This window comes from Sorex araneus, chromosome 3 (assembly GCF_027595985.1).
Source record: "Sorex araneus isolate mSorAra2 chromosome 3, mSorAra2.pri, whole genome shotgun sequence".
NCBI lineage: Eukaryota > Metazoa > Chordata > Mammalia > Eulipotyphla > Soricidae > Sorex > Sorex araneus.
In genome coordinates, this window is record NC_073304.1 from 48,886,057 (window position 1) to 48,903,489 (window position 17,433).

Sequence of the window (17,433 nt, forward strand, 5' to 3'; positions counted from 1 at the left end):
CCTAGATCCTCGATCTGTGGTGTTTCTGCCTGTACTCTCCTCTGTTGTATTTCTCAGGTGAAGAGGGGTTGTAAATAGAGAAAGTTTATGACGCTCTGGTCTAGAATTAGCTTCCAGCATATAAATCTCTTTGTCATTTTTTCTTAGTAGGAGCAAGATAGAGGAAGATAAGCCCTATCCCTTGAGGGCCCGTGTGCCCCTTACTGAGCTATGCCAGGACTATATTCTTTCATGCCTACATAGTGAAACCTCAAGCCCAGGCAGTGAAAGCCCACCCAGTCCCCAGTAAGGGGTGAGGAAGTCTCACACAAGCTCCTCCCTTTTGAAAGGGAGCCTTGACTAGCTCATTAATGTGTTGGAGAGAGTCGGGTTTCATTCACATCACCAGCGTCCATTAGGTCCCAGAAAGGAGAAGCCCAGAGTTTGTACCTGTACACAGAGCGCTGGGCTCATTTCTCTCAGCTTTTGAGAGAGAGGCGGCTCCTGGGCCCTACTTCAATCCTTTCCACTTCCACGTGGTGTCCTCAGCTACTCTTGTGGCCAATGGCTTTGCTCAAATTTATGGTTTGCGTTCCTCTGAAAAAGTGATGAAACAACCTCCCCGCTTTTTTTTGCTTTTGCTTTTGGGTCACACCTGGCAAAGCACAGGGGTTATTCCTGGCTCTGAACTCAGGTATTACTCCTGGTGGTGCTCAGGGGACCATATGGGATGCTGGGAATCGAATCCGGGTTGGCCGTGTGCAAGGCAAATGCTCTACCCACTGTGCTATCGCTCGAGCCCCAGCAACCTCCCCACTTTGAGGGAGGGCCTTAACTATCCCGTTGGCATACACATCCTTCTTGTGTGCCTAAGTTCCTGGATGTCCTAGGACATGAATAATTCTTGTTTTGTCTCCCTAATGCCACCAGGAGGGAGTTGTGGCACCATAAACAACCTGCCATCTATCTGCCTGACTCCAGGTGACATTTCCCGAGCATAAAAGCTCCATAGAAGTTTGTAGCTCAGTCTCTCAGTCCATCCTGGCACCTAGCAATCACTCAGGAAATATTTGTTGAATGAATAACAAACATTAGCCATTACCTAGCCCCACTTCTAGAGTAGAGCAAAGTAGAGGTCATGTTGTAATCAGGTGTGTGCACAGCAGGAATTGTATATCTGAGCCTGGGTCTGAGGCTAGACCCAGTGACTCCAGGGCAGAACCTGTCCTCCTGACCACTACATTCCCATCCTGAGGGGCAGGCATGGCCTGGGAGGAAGTCAGTGCTGCCTGCAAGTGTCCCTCTGTGGGGAGAAGGTGGGCATGTGATGTTTGTGGACTCAGGTAGGGCATTTGCCTTGCATACAGTTGACCCAGCTTCGATCTCTTTGCCTCATTTGATCCTCTAAGCCTCAGCAGGAATGATCTTGAGCCCAGAGCCAGGAGTAAGCCTTGAGTACTGCTGGGTGTAACCCCAAACAACCAAACAAAAGTTTGTATGGTCTAGAGGACTAGAGAGATAGTATAGGAGTTAAGGCACTTGTCTTGTTTTGGACTGACCCAGATTGGATTCCTGGCACCACATATTGTCCCCAGAGCACTGCCAGCAGTGATCTCTGAGTATCACCAACAATGATTTCTAGGCAACCTGGGGATGGCCCCCAAACCAAAACAAAATCTGTATGGTCTAAAGGAGCATGCTTTTGGGGCTGCGATAGCACAGCGGGTAGGGCGTTTGCCTTGCACGCGGCTGACCGGGTTCAATTCCCAGCATCCCATATGGTCCCCTGAGCACTGCCAGGGGTAATTCCTGAGTGCAGAGCCAGGAATAACCCCTGTGCATCACCGGGTGTGACCCAAAAAGCAAAATAAATAAATAAAGGAGCATGCTTTTGGAAAATAATCTGAAGTAATTAAAATGAAGACAGTAGAAAAGTCATACATAAGTTGGGAGTATTTCAAATGGGAACCATAAACAGCGTAACAGCAGTAATCTTGAATTCTTCTCTTGTGTTTATTTGCACAGAGAAAACAATATATGATTTCTGTTCTCTGTTGTTTAGATTGCTGCTGAGATTTGCTGCTTTTAAAATTTAATTTGCATGTAGTTTTATCTGTCACCTATAGTTAAATTTCTAGGCAGTCTTTTGTAATGTCATCCAGAGAGAGTTATAGCAGGCAAACTATAGATTTACTGATTTTTCATTTGCATATGGGCTTGTGTATAAATCAGTACCACATGAACAAACCATAATTATGAGAATAAATATTTTTTTCTTCCTTTTGCCACATGGTGACATCACATAAATTTACATCATAGAAAAGTATACTTGACCATTAAAAAAGAAATACTATTTTATCCTTTTAACCTGGTGCTATTCCAGTTCTAATAGAATACTTGCTTAAATAAAAACTCGGGATTTTTCCTGCTTTAGTCTAGGTAATTGTATTTTCAGGAATTCAGGAAAAGGCTTCACAAGATTTTTTTAGCCTTTGTGTTTGCTATTGATTTTTCTTGTTTTTAAAGTCACTGGGGCTTTAGGAGATAAATATTATATATATCTGCCCCAGGCATGACTGTTTTCAAGTCATCCTCAAAAGATAGCTTATTCTCTTCCGGAATATATTAAGAGATGAAAGCTTCTTCAGGGCATTGTCACAATGGATCATTTACCTAGGAATCTTTTCTTAATATCTGATCTAACATCTTTCTCCTTTGGTCTTGTTAAGAAGAATTAAAAAAACTAAATCTTTTTAAAAAAATTCTTTTTTAGGCTGGGATGTGTCTCAGTGGAGAGCATATGTTTTGCATGTGTGAGACTCAGGATTCTATCCCCCAAAATACACACACTCAAATACACAGACACACACAAACACACCCCACCCTGTTTATCAGAGATTAGCTCTGTAGTTTCTCCCTCAGGGTTGAATAAATATAAATATTTATTATTAGTGCTTATATTAGAGAAAAGGGGGGGGGGTCCCAAAAAATATCCATCCCATTTTCTCTTTAGCTCTTTAGAGAAATTAATGAAAAGGGAACAAAAGTACATTGAGTTTTTCTTCAAGACTCTTAAGATGCTTATAGGCGGTTCTGATAACTTGTGGATGGATTCACTTCTTTAAGGATGTTGAACATCATTTACAATGTATTTTTAATTTTTTTTTTAGGTGCACTTTGACCAATTTAAAGAAGCACTGATACTTATCTTATCTAGAACTTTGTCAAATGAAGAACACTTTCAAGAACCAGGTAAGGGCACTTCTCCACATTACTCTTAGAAAGTTATCTAAGGAAGAATTGGGGGCCTTGAAGCATGTGTGAGAGAATTCGGGCATCTGCTTTTCACAGATTGAGCAGTTATTTTCAGTGACTTGCCTTTTGATATCATCATAAAGGCCTTGCAGCTGCTGTTCAACACTAAGATGAGACTTCTGTACCACAAAGGCGTATTATGGAAGAAGTAATTAGATTGTTCCTAGGCAATGTCAGATCGTGCGGCAATAACTCACTTGCAAATAGAGCTGAGCGATGCCCAGTGGTCCTTCCTCCGATTTTAATTCCTGTGTGTGTGTAAGGATAAGAATTGGGGGAGATTGTACCTGAAGGATGAAGGGCAGCCAATTTGAAGATTATTGTATTTAGTCCTGGAAAAATGGGTAATCCTCTGCCATTGTCATGATTCATGATCATGTTTTGTTCTATTTGGTTCTCTTCTCCTCTCAAATTCTTGAGGATGGAGTTGTTCATTTTTGTATTTGCTGTGATTGGTAAAATGCTTAACATGTGATAAGTTTTCAATGACTGTTCCATAAAAAAGGCGTGCTATTTCAATTTTTTACAAGGTACCAGAGAGGTGCAAGAGACACAATTATTTTGAATACTTTTAGGAGAATAAGTTGTTCTCAATTATAATGGTAAAATACAAACTTCCTGGTTCCAAAGTGTTCAAATCTATGTGCATGGCAGGCTTTATGTCTCACAATCAATTAAATATGTAAGTATTTAGGGTCAGTTCTGTGTTGAAATTGAATTACAGTGCAGTCTAGTTTTACCAGAAATCAGTGGTTGTCAGGAACAAGGGCTACAGATTGACTATCAAGGCCAAAAGGGAATTTAGGTGGTGATAAAAATCTGACTGTGGTGGTATTACAGATTGTACAATTTTTTCTGACCCATATGATTGTTCACTAGAAGTATGAAACTAATGTAAATCATTGCTCACAAATTTGACTTTTAAAAAATGGCATTATGATGGTAGGTATGGTGTTGAGACAGTGTATGTGAATGTGTCATTAACAGTGTTGGAAATCTTGGAACCTCAAGTAAGGGGAAGAAAGATTAAGGGGAAACACAACATAATTCACTTTTGAGTCCAAGGAGTGATCGTCTACATTTTGTCACTCCAAAGAAGGAGTTATTCAGTGAGACTTACTTAGATGAAGCCCTTATGGGAAGTCATTTCTTATTCTTACCAGTGATCTGATTCTTCTTGGTTCTTCCAGAATGCTCCAGATCTATGTCCTGTGCACGAACATGGCATTTAGTGGTGTTTTGGATTATTGACTCAGTATGTCCCTTTTTGCTAAGAGTGACTACCTATAGGGAGCTTATCGTCAATTCTGGGAATTGTCAGTGGTCCCAAAAAGCCCCAGAGAGCCTGGGAAGAGAGTGACTATATTTTTGAGACAGTCTCTCTTCATAGACTTTTATTTTATTTTATTGTGGGAAGTCACACCCAGCTGTGTTCAGGGTTTATGCCTAGCTCTGCCCTTAGGGATTACTCTTGCTGGGCTTGGAAGAGCCTGTGTGGTGCCAGGGATTGAACCAGGGTTGGCTGCATGCAAGGCAAGCACCCTACCCCTGTACACCTACCCCAGGTCACCGCGCCTGAAAGTGACCAGAACTAGGAGGAGGGTTTTCATTTCTATGGGGTTTCACATCTTACTGGATTTTTACCTTTTTAAGATTGTCTGCCATCTTGCTGTTAATTGTGCGAGACTTCAGGCTCACGAATAGAGAGAACTATGGTGCTATCACTATAGTGACTATGAGCAGAAGTGTTCCAGGTGTAAATTTCATCTTTTTCACATGTGTTTATGTTATTTATATTATGCATCATACACGTATCGTGTGTGTATGAAGTTGGAATGGGAAACCCTGCCACTAGGCCACATGATCTTTTGCTGCTCTTTCCTCAAAATCTGTAGTGTCACCACAATTACCTTCATAAATATGCAACTTCTGATGACCACAAATGTGGAGATGGCCCCTGGAGCTGTGCCATGTTGGGCTGTAAGTGGGATGAAGTGGACAATGGCTGGCGGAGCTGGGAAGGGCTGTGGATGACTCTGCCCTCCAGATGGCGGATTCAGGGTTATGTGTGAACCGCACAGCTGTGCAGGCTGAGACCGTCATTTGGATGAGCCCACCAGGAGAGCCCACAGAAGGGATTTTTTATGGCTCCCCTGCATGCTTTCCTTTCAGTAGACTGCAATAAACCTTTAACCTTTGCTCTAAAGCAGCCCCAAATTAGTGTAATGAGGCAGCAAAGTGCTTGCGAGTCTTTCCTTAGGCTCGGCTCCCCCTCCTGACATTTGGCTCTCCAGGCTAGACTCTGGTGCCTACACCTGAGAGTATCTCTCCTCCTGAGACAGTAGAGTTGTCTCTCTCCTTGTTCCTGAGCAGCTCTGCTGTCGTCTGTCTTTGGCTCATCTCTCCCTGACCCCTCCAGGGAGCATCTCCCACCCAGAGACTCTAAACTGTGACTCCACCACCACAGGCTCTCTGGTGTGGCCAGCAAAAGACAGAGAGAGAGAGAGAGAGAGAGACAGAGACAGAGACAGAGACAGAGAGAAGGCTCAGGGGGGCCGGGAGAGAGAGCACTAGGGTCAGGGCACCTGCTTTGCTCATGCCTGCCCCCAGCTCAACCTCCTCCAACCTTGTCAGGAGGGATCTTTGGGCACAGAGCCGGGGGTAAGCCCTGAGCACCACCAGTAGTGGCTCCCAACCCCAAACCAAAATACTCAAAGGAAGAAGGTAGCTCAGGGCTCAAATCCCTTCTGAGTTTATCCCTCCTTCCCCTTGAGAAAAATGACTATATCCCCTCAGTGTTTCTTTTTTTTTTCTTTTCTTTTTGGGTCACACCCGGCAAGGCACAGGGGTTACCTCCTGGCTTTGCACTCAGGAATTACTCCTGGCGATGCTCAGGGGACTATATGGGATGCTGGGAATCGAACCCGGGTTGGCCTCATGCAAGGCAAACACCTTACCCGCTGTGCTATTGCTCCAGTCCCCCCCCCCACACACACACTCAGTGTTTCTTAACTTTTTCTTAACTCTCAGCTCCCTGCTGACTTTGCTTCCTTTCTGTGGCCCTCCCTTTCCTACAGGGGGTGGCCCCCATGCCTCATGCCATGTGCCCCCTCCATTGATGGGATGTCCTGGGAACCCGTGGCCCTTGGTTGAGAAATTCGGCCTTAAGTCACAGACCTTATCACCGTGGGGCTGGAGACAGTGCTGCCGGAAGCAGCATGAGAGAGGTGAAGAGGGACGTGGATTCTTTGAAGTTTCAGAGAGTGACAGAGCAGGAGAGTGACTTCGGGAGACTTGGTTAAGGATATTAGCCTTGGATGGCTGAGCAGAGGACAGACCCAGTCAGTGCAGCCTGGCCAAAAAGAGTCTGACAGGTGGCCAGAGGCAGAAAGGAGTAAGAGCCAGTTTCACCTGATCATTACTGACAGGGCTGCCTTGTCCTCAGCCGTATTTGGCTGTTTGGTACTAAGTTCATCTTTTGTTGTAAGGGGCTACATTTGGGGATCTTTGTATTGCCCTTTGAAAACAGTGGATCTGCTAGACATTAAGAGAAAAACACTTTTAACCAATGAGAGAGATTTTAGAGGACCTTTTGCACAAAGCTGTTGAAACCGGATGAAGTTGTGAATTATATTTTGTAGCATCTAAAATTTTTATACCCTAAGAATACCAGGTGCTATATCACGCAATGATGTTCAAAAAACTAGAATGGTGTGGTAGAAGGAAGTTACCAAATACTGTCTCTGTTCCTTCCCTGAGGTAACTTTATATGTTATAACCTCTGTGATCCTTTGTTACCTGAGATAAAAGTGGTTGTGCTAGAAAGTACTTATAAACCTGACGGTTTCAAGAATTAGTTGTGCTTTCTCCTAATATGACTGCTGTGCATATTTTTAGAGTAGTTTCTTTACTTTTAAATTAGTGGATATGGATTGTTTTCAGCATCTTCTTATTTTGATACGTATGATTCTAAAACTTGAAGGAAATTTTTTTCCCTAAAAAGGAATAACAGCAATATAATGAACAACAACAACAAAAAAAAAAACCACCAAAATTCAGACAAAGCAGAAAAATTGATTGGTCATAGAGGGAATCCTTTATAAATTTAGTATTGCCAGTGACCTAACTTTCACATATCTACGTACAACACTATTTAAAAAAATCCTTTTTTGGATTCAGAGAGGAGCTAACAATTTAATTACTCGTTATGCATTCCACACGCTATGGCTTTGGATTATAGGATGTTTGTAATGGAAATGGCTTTTCTGGCTCTAAGCTCCATGGCATCAGCATGCTGTCTGGATCCACTCTCCAGAGATTTGGGCCTCATTTGATGCATCTTGCATTAGATTTCTGTTCTCTAGTAAATGTTAGCAAAATGCAGAAAGCCCCTTGATTCCCTGATATGGTTAATATTAATTATCTTCTCTTTGTTTCATCTGGTGAGGAAAACCTTAGTTTTGGGACTGCCAAATCATTATAAAAATAAGATTAAGCCTGGTTATGGGTACAAATTATTTTTTCATATAACAAGTATTTGTTATGAAAGTCTTCTCAGACAGATAATTCCAGTATTCAGGTTATTTAGTAAATATCCCTAAAATACCAAAGGATTGATTGTCTTCTGTTCTGTCAATGAACTTTATAATGGAATAAAAAACATAACTCAGATTTTCTTGGCACACAAATATAACAAAATTTATTAAAGTTATATTTTATAAATTAGTCTATTTATATAATGTTTTATTTATTTGTAGTCCAGAATAAATTCTTGGATTTTTAAAGCAAGCAACTTAGTCCACTATGATACTAGCCCTACTTCTACATTAACAAATAGTTTTTAGTAAAAAATGGCTAAGCAAAATATATGTAAAAAAGGATTATATATTCTGCTTAGCTTTTCTATGATCTTTGTAGCTGAATATCTATTAAATGGTGCATCATAGAACCATGGAGCAGATGTTATAACCACATGTTATGATCTAGGCATTTCTACTGAGAGAGTAGATTGACATGAACAAAGAAGATACTTTGAGATTCTTAGTTTCTATGAAAAAGTTATGAATTATTAATAAAAGGATAAAAGTCTTAAATTTCAATAAAAATTACATTTATAAAACAATACTTTGAAATGTCACCATTGAAATCAAGCAGATAATATCTCTCTACTTTGTTTTGTCTCAAGAGGAATAAAATGGAATCCAGAGACTTAGAGCATATAAAATATCTGGGCTATAGCCAAAATTACTCAACAAAAGAAAAATTAGGACAGTATGATCCATTCTTAACAGAACAGAATATCAATATAGGCCAACCCTGATCTGGGCCAAATATTGAATTGAGCCAAATAATCATCAAGCACCTATTACATAACTACATTCGATGATGGAATGAGAAAATGCTAAAACTAAATGAATATAAACTAATCTCAGCAAATGAAATCAACTTTAAGAGAAACAAATATAATTTTAGAACTGAAAAACGCAATACTTGAAATTTAAAATTCTTTAAACAGAATGAAGGTTTAAAAAAAAAAGGCAAGATTCAGTAAGTATATAAAACTTGAAACAAGACCTAATTATTGCTTTCCTTCTTTCTCCATTTTTGTTTCCTAGGTAGTTTACTAGTTCCAAGTAGTTTCTTTTCCGTAAATGTTTCTTGGAAGGCTGGTTAAATAGTGACTGATTACTTTGAATGTTGTCTGAAAAGCTCTTTATTTCTTTTCAAATTTGATTGACAATGATAACTTGGATAGGTAGAATATTCTTGGTTGGAGTTCTTTTCCTTTCAGCCCTTTATATGTACCTCATGCCATTCCGTTCTGGCCTATAGAATTTCTGTTGAAAAAAATCTGCCGATAATTTTGTGAGAGTCTCTTTTATATGACTCTTTTCCCTTTGTAGATTTAGAATTCTCTATCTTTAATTTTTTTCCATTTTAATTATACTGTGTATTAGTGTACATCTCTTTGGGTTTATTTTGTTTGAAACACTTAGAACTACTTTCTCATCTTTGGAAAGTTCGGCTATTATTTCTTCAATGAAGAATTCTGCCCCTTTCTCTATCTCCTCCTTCTGAAATCCCTATAATGCAATATGAAACTCTTGATGCTGTTTGATATAGGCCTTATATGATTTTTCAAAAATTCTTTCTTCTTTTGTTAGTCTTTTATTTATTTTCATGCTTTTTGTTTAGTTGTGATACTTGCCAGGGGCCACACTTTGTGGTGCAGTAGTACTCACTGAGAATTGTACACTTTAGTTGTGCTCTTTCAAACTTTCAGTGGCAATGCTCACATGTTTAGTTATGGTTCTAGCTGAGTGACAGATACTTCAGTTGCAGTACCAGCATGCACTTTGTTGCATTGTGCCAGAGATCACATACTTCGTGTGGTGTTAGGGATCACAAACAGCAATGACATCAGGACTGTGCATTGCATGTAGGGCTATGCCAAGGATCAAGCTGACAACCTCACATTTGAAAGAGAAGCACAGTACCCCCCACCCCCAAAAGAAAAGGAGTCTCACAAACTTTGTGTCCTTTAGTTTCTGTTTGGATTTTTCCTTCATTTTATCTTTGTTGAAGTTCTTTTTCAGTGATATCCTCATTTTAGTGAGCATTATTAAGTCTTTAAAGTCTTCTGGGAGCTTGCATAGCTCTGTTGCACTTGGAATTCTTTCCTGGCTGTTGTCTCCATCCCTCTTTGTAGTGAAATTCATCCATCCCCATTCTGACTGGTGCTCCCCACAGGTCTGACATTGACCAGGGGCATTCATTTATGCCATCCTGGGTGGTAACTAGGGGTTTGAGACTGAGCACTCAGGGGTACCTGTGTGTCTTGTCATGGCAGTAACCGGGGCTCAAGGTCACCAGAGCCAGGAACACCAGGCTGCTAAGGTTTTATATACACAGGCAGTAGCTGGCAGATTTGTCCCATGGTGGGTCCATGAGGAGGCTGGGGCTGAGGTACAGAATGGGCTGCATAGGACAGAGAGTGAGCTCTCCAGGCTGGCCGGGAGGATAGGAGGGCAGCTTTGAGGATGTCTTGGAAAAAGTTAAAGGGAAAAGACATTTGGCGCTGCAGAGATAAAGCAGCAGGTGAGGTGCACCCAGAAGCAGAGGTGACCACAGGGCTCACCGATGACCTCCCAGGGAAATAAGGGAGAACAAATCATGCAGGAAAATGTACTGCGTCTTTTCACAATATTCCCTTGCTGGGGATTCCTGAGCAGTGGGGCAGTCAGCTACACCAGAAGCCCACTCTTGGCCCCTGACTTGCCCTGCTTGCTGCCTGAGCCTTTTCTTCCCAGGACCCTTCAGCAGGGCTGTCAGGATTGTTCAAAGCACCAGGATCTGATCACGGGGCCTTACAATTGCTAGCTGTGTGCTTTAAGCCATTGAGCCGTTTTCCTGGGACTCTTTGAGTTCTTTTTCTAAGTTTTAAATGATGCGTCCTTTCTCTGGGACTTTGTTCTTCTCTCCTCACCACTGTCTTCTTCCCGCTTCTCCTTGTCTCTCCTTAATGGTGCCTGTTCTGCTCTGCCTACCTCCTGTTGCCCTTCACCTTCTCCTTAGACCCCCAGGTCTCTGCCTGACAGCTGTCCCTCTATATGCCATATATCCTCTTGTCCCTCTTGGTCTCAATCTATTTTTGTTCTTTTTCTCCTTCCATCTTCCTCCCTCACTCTATTTTTCTCTCTCTCACTCTCTCTCTCTCTCTCTCTCTATATATATATATACACAGACACACAAATACATATATATATGCATACATACATATATATATGTGAAGAATTACAAAAGAAGAAAAAGCTTTACAGAATTATCTGTTCTCTGCCTCCCCTTGTGCTCCCTGCCTTCCAGGAGGTCATCAGTGCATTAGCAACACACATACACACACTCACACTCCTCCTGGTCTCTCCTTCGATTTTTTTTATGTTAAATAAATACAGCATAATATTCTTTTTAATTTTTATTGAGTCACTATGAGATACACAGTTACAAAGCTGTTCATGATCAGGTTTGGCATTTTTCCTCTCCCTCCCTCCCTTCCTCCCTCCCCCCCTCTCTCTTCCCCACCCCACCCCCCTTTGTGGCAATATAAGATTAATTTCTTGTGTACCTGAGCACTGAGAGGTGGAGATGAGTGACAGGTGCTTCCTGTTTGTTGCATGACTGCCTTTCTCAAAGATACCCTGAGACATGCACATGCTTCATGTTGGACCCTTGCTTATGTGGATTTCAGAAGTCCTGTGAATGGACAGAATGGTAGCATGGAGGGCCTGAAACTGTTTGGAGAAGGTGGGGTCTCGGGGAGTGATTTCCCAGGCCAGCTAAACAGGTCAGGGGTGGGGGTGGGGATGGAGGAGTGGAAAATTGGACCTGCGGTGAAATTGGAAGTTGTGAAATGACATCACTCCTTTAATCTACGGTGTATGTCCTGTGGTGGTGTCTTAGCCCAGGTCCTAAGTTAGGATTTTTGCCAAGGAGGTATTTAGTGTTCAGGCCCCTGGACAGCTATTTCAATGAGCTCCTGAGTCATTCTCTTTGCTTTGCCGTTGTACCTGCTGGTTTAGTGGATCCGGGATGGACTAGGGTGGGTGAGTTCATTCAGCCAGTTCCCATTGGCTCCTGCAGATCCAGTCTTCCACTCCCCCCTCCCCCAGGAAATCACTCCCATCTTCTCCGTACAGTCTTGCCTCTGACTTAACTCAGGGTGGTCATTCCTACTGACATCATATTTCAAATTTCTTCCTAATATAAATCCTCCTTCTGCTCACAAGGTATACACATGAACTATGGTTCATTCTGAGCTCTGAAGGTTTCTCTTTTTTGGGACAGATGAGATATGGAATAAACCATGTGGTGTCTGCACATCCTGATTCTATTTTATTTTTAAGGTTGCAAGAATTTTTTCCCCCTCTTTTGAATCTCCCTACTCTTTGGATACTATTAGTTACTTCTGTTTTACTTCTGTAGTATTAGGGAACTGAATCATAGAGCCTCTGTTGAACCCTACTTATCAGGTGTGTGGAGTGAAACTTGGACCGTCTAAACAAGGCCAGCCATCTTCCTGTGGTTTCTGCATCTCCTAAAAGCCAACTAAGGGTGGGGTCCTGAACTCTCTCCAGCAGGCTAGCCTGATCTGCTTTCCTTCACAGTCCACTGTAACTTTGGAATGGTGATGGCAAATAAGGGACATGGAAAATGAGGAAAGCAGAGAAAGTGATTTGAAATTTAGCTATCCTGGTAGAATCATAAATCTAACTTTGAGGAGCTAAAACTCTTAAAGACACAGTAGTAATTGTTTATACCTTTTTGACTGGCATTTTGTGTCCTTCCTTGTAGCTCATGATGCAAGCAGCTACATGCATGTATCTCAAAGGAAGGCAGATACATATCATTTCATTTATAATAAAGCAGGTAGCCCTTGTTATCAGACATTAGTTGTTCCAGAATGGCAGGAAATGTTTCTGAAACATATAAGTTACATCTGGATGTACTCATGAAGAAAAGAAGCTTTTCCTGAGAGCTGTAGCTTTGCAAGTCTTCACTGGGTTTGGTAAGGAAGGAGTAGATATTCTTTAATTCAGGTGTGAGGACATCCCATTGGTGGACTACTGTTGACTTCCTGAGCTCTGGTTAAGACTGTAAGGAGAATCCTAGGGTTTTCAGGCTTAACACAGTGATGACTGAGCACATTAATCATTGTTGACCAAGACTGTTCTTTCTGGGCCTTAACACTTTTGCTTCTTCCCTTATCTTGTAAGTATAATGAGCCCGTTGCTCTAAATATGAGAGAAATATCTGTGTATTTAGGTTTAAAATGCAACTCCTTTTAATTGATAATGATTACTCCAGTTCTTTATTGGCCAAATGGATCATTTGGGAAACTCAGTATGAGAAAATTTCAATATGCCCTGCTTCCTTAGTTGTGCTAATTTCAGTATTCCAAAATTACACATTTTGGCAGATCTCTCTGGAATCTGACTTGGTGATATAATATTTACAGTTTGCCCAATGTTGGTTATTATGGAAGGATAGTCAATTTAAAGTAGATTGATTATGATAAAATAGAATAGTAGAAAGTAGAAAGTTACAGGTAATGCAGAAATATATACAAAAGTAAATTAAACCCAAAATAAATAGGTCCCTAACATTTGTAATCTGTTACTTGCATTGCTTAGAAAAGGAGTTGTGCCTTATGTGGCATATTTAGTGTCCAGTAACCAGAGAAAACTTTTAGCACAAGTGGATTTGGGATTCAGTCACAGTGGGTTTTGGTGGTGGTGTTTTAAGATGTTTGCTTTGTTCCTCTATATTTTTTCCTCTACAGAAGTATAGGCTGTGTGACGATCTTCCACCCCCAGGTGTTGTTTATACCCTTGGCAGAGCCCTTGTTTCATTTGCTGACATTATAAGGTTTTCCTTTTATCTTTCCCAAGTCCTTCTCATCATTAATAGTGTATCTTATTGTCTGTCACTGAAGTTGAAGTCTCTGTAATAAATTAAGGATGGTTCTGCATTGCCTCTTATCTGACTAGCATCTGTGGGTGTCAGCTGCCACCAAGGAGCTCGGGTGTCTGGGCCACTCCTCAACACTTACAAGCTGACACACTGTCTTCTGATGAAAGGTATTTTCAAATATGCATGTGATTTTCAGTGTACATTTTGTATGTTTAAAACACTTCCTGCAAGAGAATCATAGGATCTAATAAAATGTCTTGGCTGGAACTTTGAAAAGGCTGTATATAAATATCGCTGGAATGATAGAGCAGACATAAATACTTCACTCTGAGCTTTGCTGAGCATGTTCCGAATGCTTCTGATCACATTTGTGAAATCTAAGCTTATCCCAGAAGAAGGGCATGGCGCCCAGGGCAAAAGCAGGCAGAATTAATTAAAGGGTTCCCGGGCCTGGCAGGGAAATGACAAATTAATGGCTGACCCACTATATAGATTTATTTCCTACCTAATCAACCACTCTTATTTTGAGTGTACATACTTCACCTAAAACCCTACATGTTTGGGCCTGAGAGATAACTCAAAGGGCTTGAGTACATGTTTGTCATGTGGAGACTTCAGGTTTAGTCCTTGGTGCACACGGTCCCGTTAGGACTCTGGGTGTAGTTGGTTGGTCCTCAGAAACACTGGGCCTGAGCAGCACCTCATTTTGAGGACGGATACCTGAACCATCCAGCCTGCACAGAGCCACTGGAAAGGACCCCCTGAACACTGTTGGGAGCACACCCCCCTTTTATCCTGCATGTCTGAGTTCAGACAGACCTTAGCCAGACTGCCACATTCAGACAGAGCACAATAGTGTCTGTCATCTCCACAGAGACAGTTTCCATGAGTACCAGAACCAAAATCAAAGCATTGCAGATTTGGTCTTGTTTGTGATTTAGGGGCCACACCTGGTGGTGCTCAGGGGCTGCTCATGTCTCTATATTTGAGGATTGCTCCTGGTAGTATTCAGAAGACCGTGCAATGCTGGGGATTTCCTCCTGCATACAAAGCATGCACTCAATGCACTCGGCCCATTGTGCTACCTCTCAGCCCAGGGGGGTTTGGATTTGTAATTTTTTTTTTTTTGCCTTTTGGGTCACACTCAGTGATGCACAGGGGTCACTCCTGGCTCTGCAGTCAGGAATTACCCTTGGCGATGCTCAGGGGACCATATGGGATGCTGAGAATCAAACCCAGGTCGGCCGCATGCAAGGCAAACGGCCTACCCGCTGTGCTATCACTTCAGCCCCTGTATTTTTTTTTTTTAATGAAATATTTTGCTCGATCCGGCCGTAGTTCTGTGCCAGGTACTACGACATCTGTAGCTAAGATAATATTTGTATGAGTGAAGTATTTATTTTCTTGCTAGAACGCTCTCTAATGTAGAGAAAGGCTAGTGTGTAGTAGTGGTGCTGGGTGCTGGTGATGGTGGCTGGTGGCGTGAAAGCAGTGGTGGTGGGGGATGTCAAATGTGAGAAGGAGTCTGAGTGCCCACTTCCTTCTGGACAGTCAGGCGGCAGCTCCCCCTTTTGGCCTAGTCCTTTCTATGGAAAACCATCAAACACCAGTTTGCTTAATGGAGTTCTGCACTTGCGGTTTCATTCCACAGCTTTTCATTTTATAATGAGATCTTGATGGCAGGGTTTCATATAAGCCATGAGCTGTCATTAATTGATTAGGATCCGCTGTGTCAGTGCTTTTGTTCTGTCACCCCGCTTGTCTGCTGGATCAGAAAGTGGGGTGGTTAACAAAGGAGTCAGTGAGGTATGAGAGAGGTATGTTTCAGACTAATTGGTTGCAATACTCACTCTGCAGTGCTGATACGATGTTCATTTTATCAACGTGTTCCAAGAGTTCCTCGCCAGCATAGCTCTTTGTTACTGTCATCCCTCCCTGTCCTCTTCTCTCTGCAGAACACCAGCTTAAGAAACAGAGCACAAATAGGACCCTTTGCATTGCCCTGAACTTAACTTCTGTACCTTAAAGTCAAACCCCTTGTGGTATCTTTCCCGCCAGAGGCAGTTAGTCGTGGGTGCTGTGACTCATCCAGAATTACAAGCTGCTCTGCCTCTGACCTGGTGGGTCATGGACGCCCACATCCACCACAGCTGCCGCACGGTGGTTTATTCTGGGGCTGATATAAGCTGCTGTGTCCGACGGCGGTGACTGTTAGTGCCGAACTGAGATTGTCATGTAATGTGGCCTCCATTCTTGTCTCCTTACCCAGACTGTTCTCTGGAAGCTCAGCCCAAATATGTCCGAGGTGGGAAGCGTTACGGCCGTAGGTCTTTACCTGAGTTTCAAGAGTCCGTGGAGGAGTTTGCTGAGGTGACAGTGATTGAGCCACTAGATGAAGAAGCGCAACCATCGCACATCCCCGCCGGTGACCACAGTGAGGTAGGACTGAGCGGGCACATCCCTTGGGACCAGACATGCAGCTGTCAGGACTCCCTGGTTTAGGGGCACGGGAGAAAGCGGGGCGTCTCCTCGCTGCCAGCTCCTCGCTCACGCTCCTCTGTACCTTTAGGCTGTAGACGACGAATTCTTATCTTGCTTGAATGTTTTCATTTCCATTCCAGAGTTTGGCGAGTGGAACACTTATGTGCTTGTTTTATGTATATACAAATTTGTATTTGAGTACACGATCCAGTTATTTTTCTGTTTTCTGCGACCTACAACTGCTAGTTCTTCTTGGGAATATCTCTTTCCTACTAACACTGTCTTTTTAGTTATATAAACAGCAAAGCAGGGGCTAGGGAGGGCTAGAGCCCATGCTGTACCTTCTGGAGGCCTGGGTTTGGGTGGTTCCCCAGGTGTGGCCCCCAAACCACAAAATCACAATAATATAATATAAAAGTTAACCAAGCACCCCTTTATGCCTACCTCCCCCACCCCCACCTCTCACCCATAACAACAACAACAAACAACAACTAACGAAGTGATAGTACAGCAGGTAGGGCTCTTGCTTGCACATGGCTGTCCTGGATTCAATCCCCTGTACCACATATGGTCCCCCCAAACCCCACCAGAAGTGATCCCTGAGCACAGAACCAGGAGTTAGCCCTGAGAACCGCTGGGTGTGGCCCCCAAACAAAACAAAACAAAACAAAACAAGTACCTATAAACTAGCATCCCAAACAGGTAGGAAATGGAAGTACTAAGGAAGGCATTTTGAAAGCCAGCATCTTCTCTTCTGTGGTGGGACAAAGCAGTTCGACTGCACAGTCACTGTGGGGGCTGCATGCTGGCCCCACCCCACCAGGCTTCCTGCCTCTCCCCACTTCAGAGATTTGCCTGCCTCTAACCCCCACTCTTCATTTCACTTTGCCATAACATGACCATAAAGAGGAAGTTACAACGTTGTCCTTACTCTTTCTGGCTCATTTGCCAGCACTCCATTTATAGAACATGACTGAAAAGACCATGCTGAGCCAGTGCTGAATATATCTTCCAAATCCCACCTCAGGTGGGGATCATTTCTCTGAGTAACAACATGAAGTGAAAAAGAGACAACATGTGCCACCTTTCTCAAAACTGACTGTGGGTTGGTCAAAGACGGGAGCATGGCATGTGGGCAGACGTGTGAGAGTTTCTGTCATTCATGTTTAACTTGATGAAACCTCTAAAACA

The 17,433-nt window shown here is 42.6% G+C and overlaps 1 protein-coding gene across 1 annotated transcript in view; it reads left to right on the forward strand.

Moving 5' to 3' along the window:
- The window catches only part of NIN (ninein), a 112,258-nt gene that overhangs the window by 20,599 nt on the left and 74,226 nt on the right, over window positions 1-17,433 (forward strand). Inside the window, exons 4-5 of the mRNA XM_055131317.1 lie at window positions 3,150-3,231; window positions 16,031-16,200. Of these exons, the coding sequence (XP_054987292.1) occupies window positions 3,150-3,231; window positions 16,031-16,200 (252 nt within the window). The remainder of the gene's footprint in view (window positions 1-3,149; window positions 3,232-16,030; window positions 16,201-17,433) is intronic.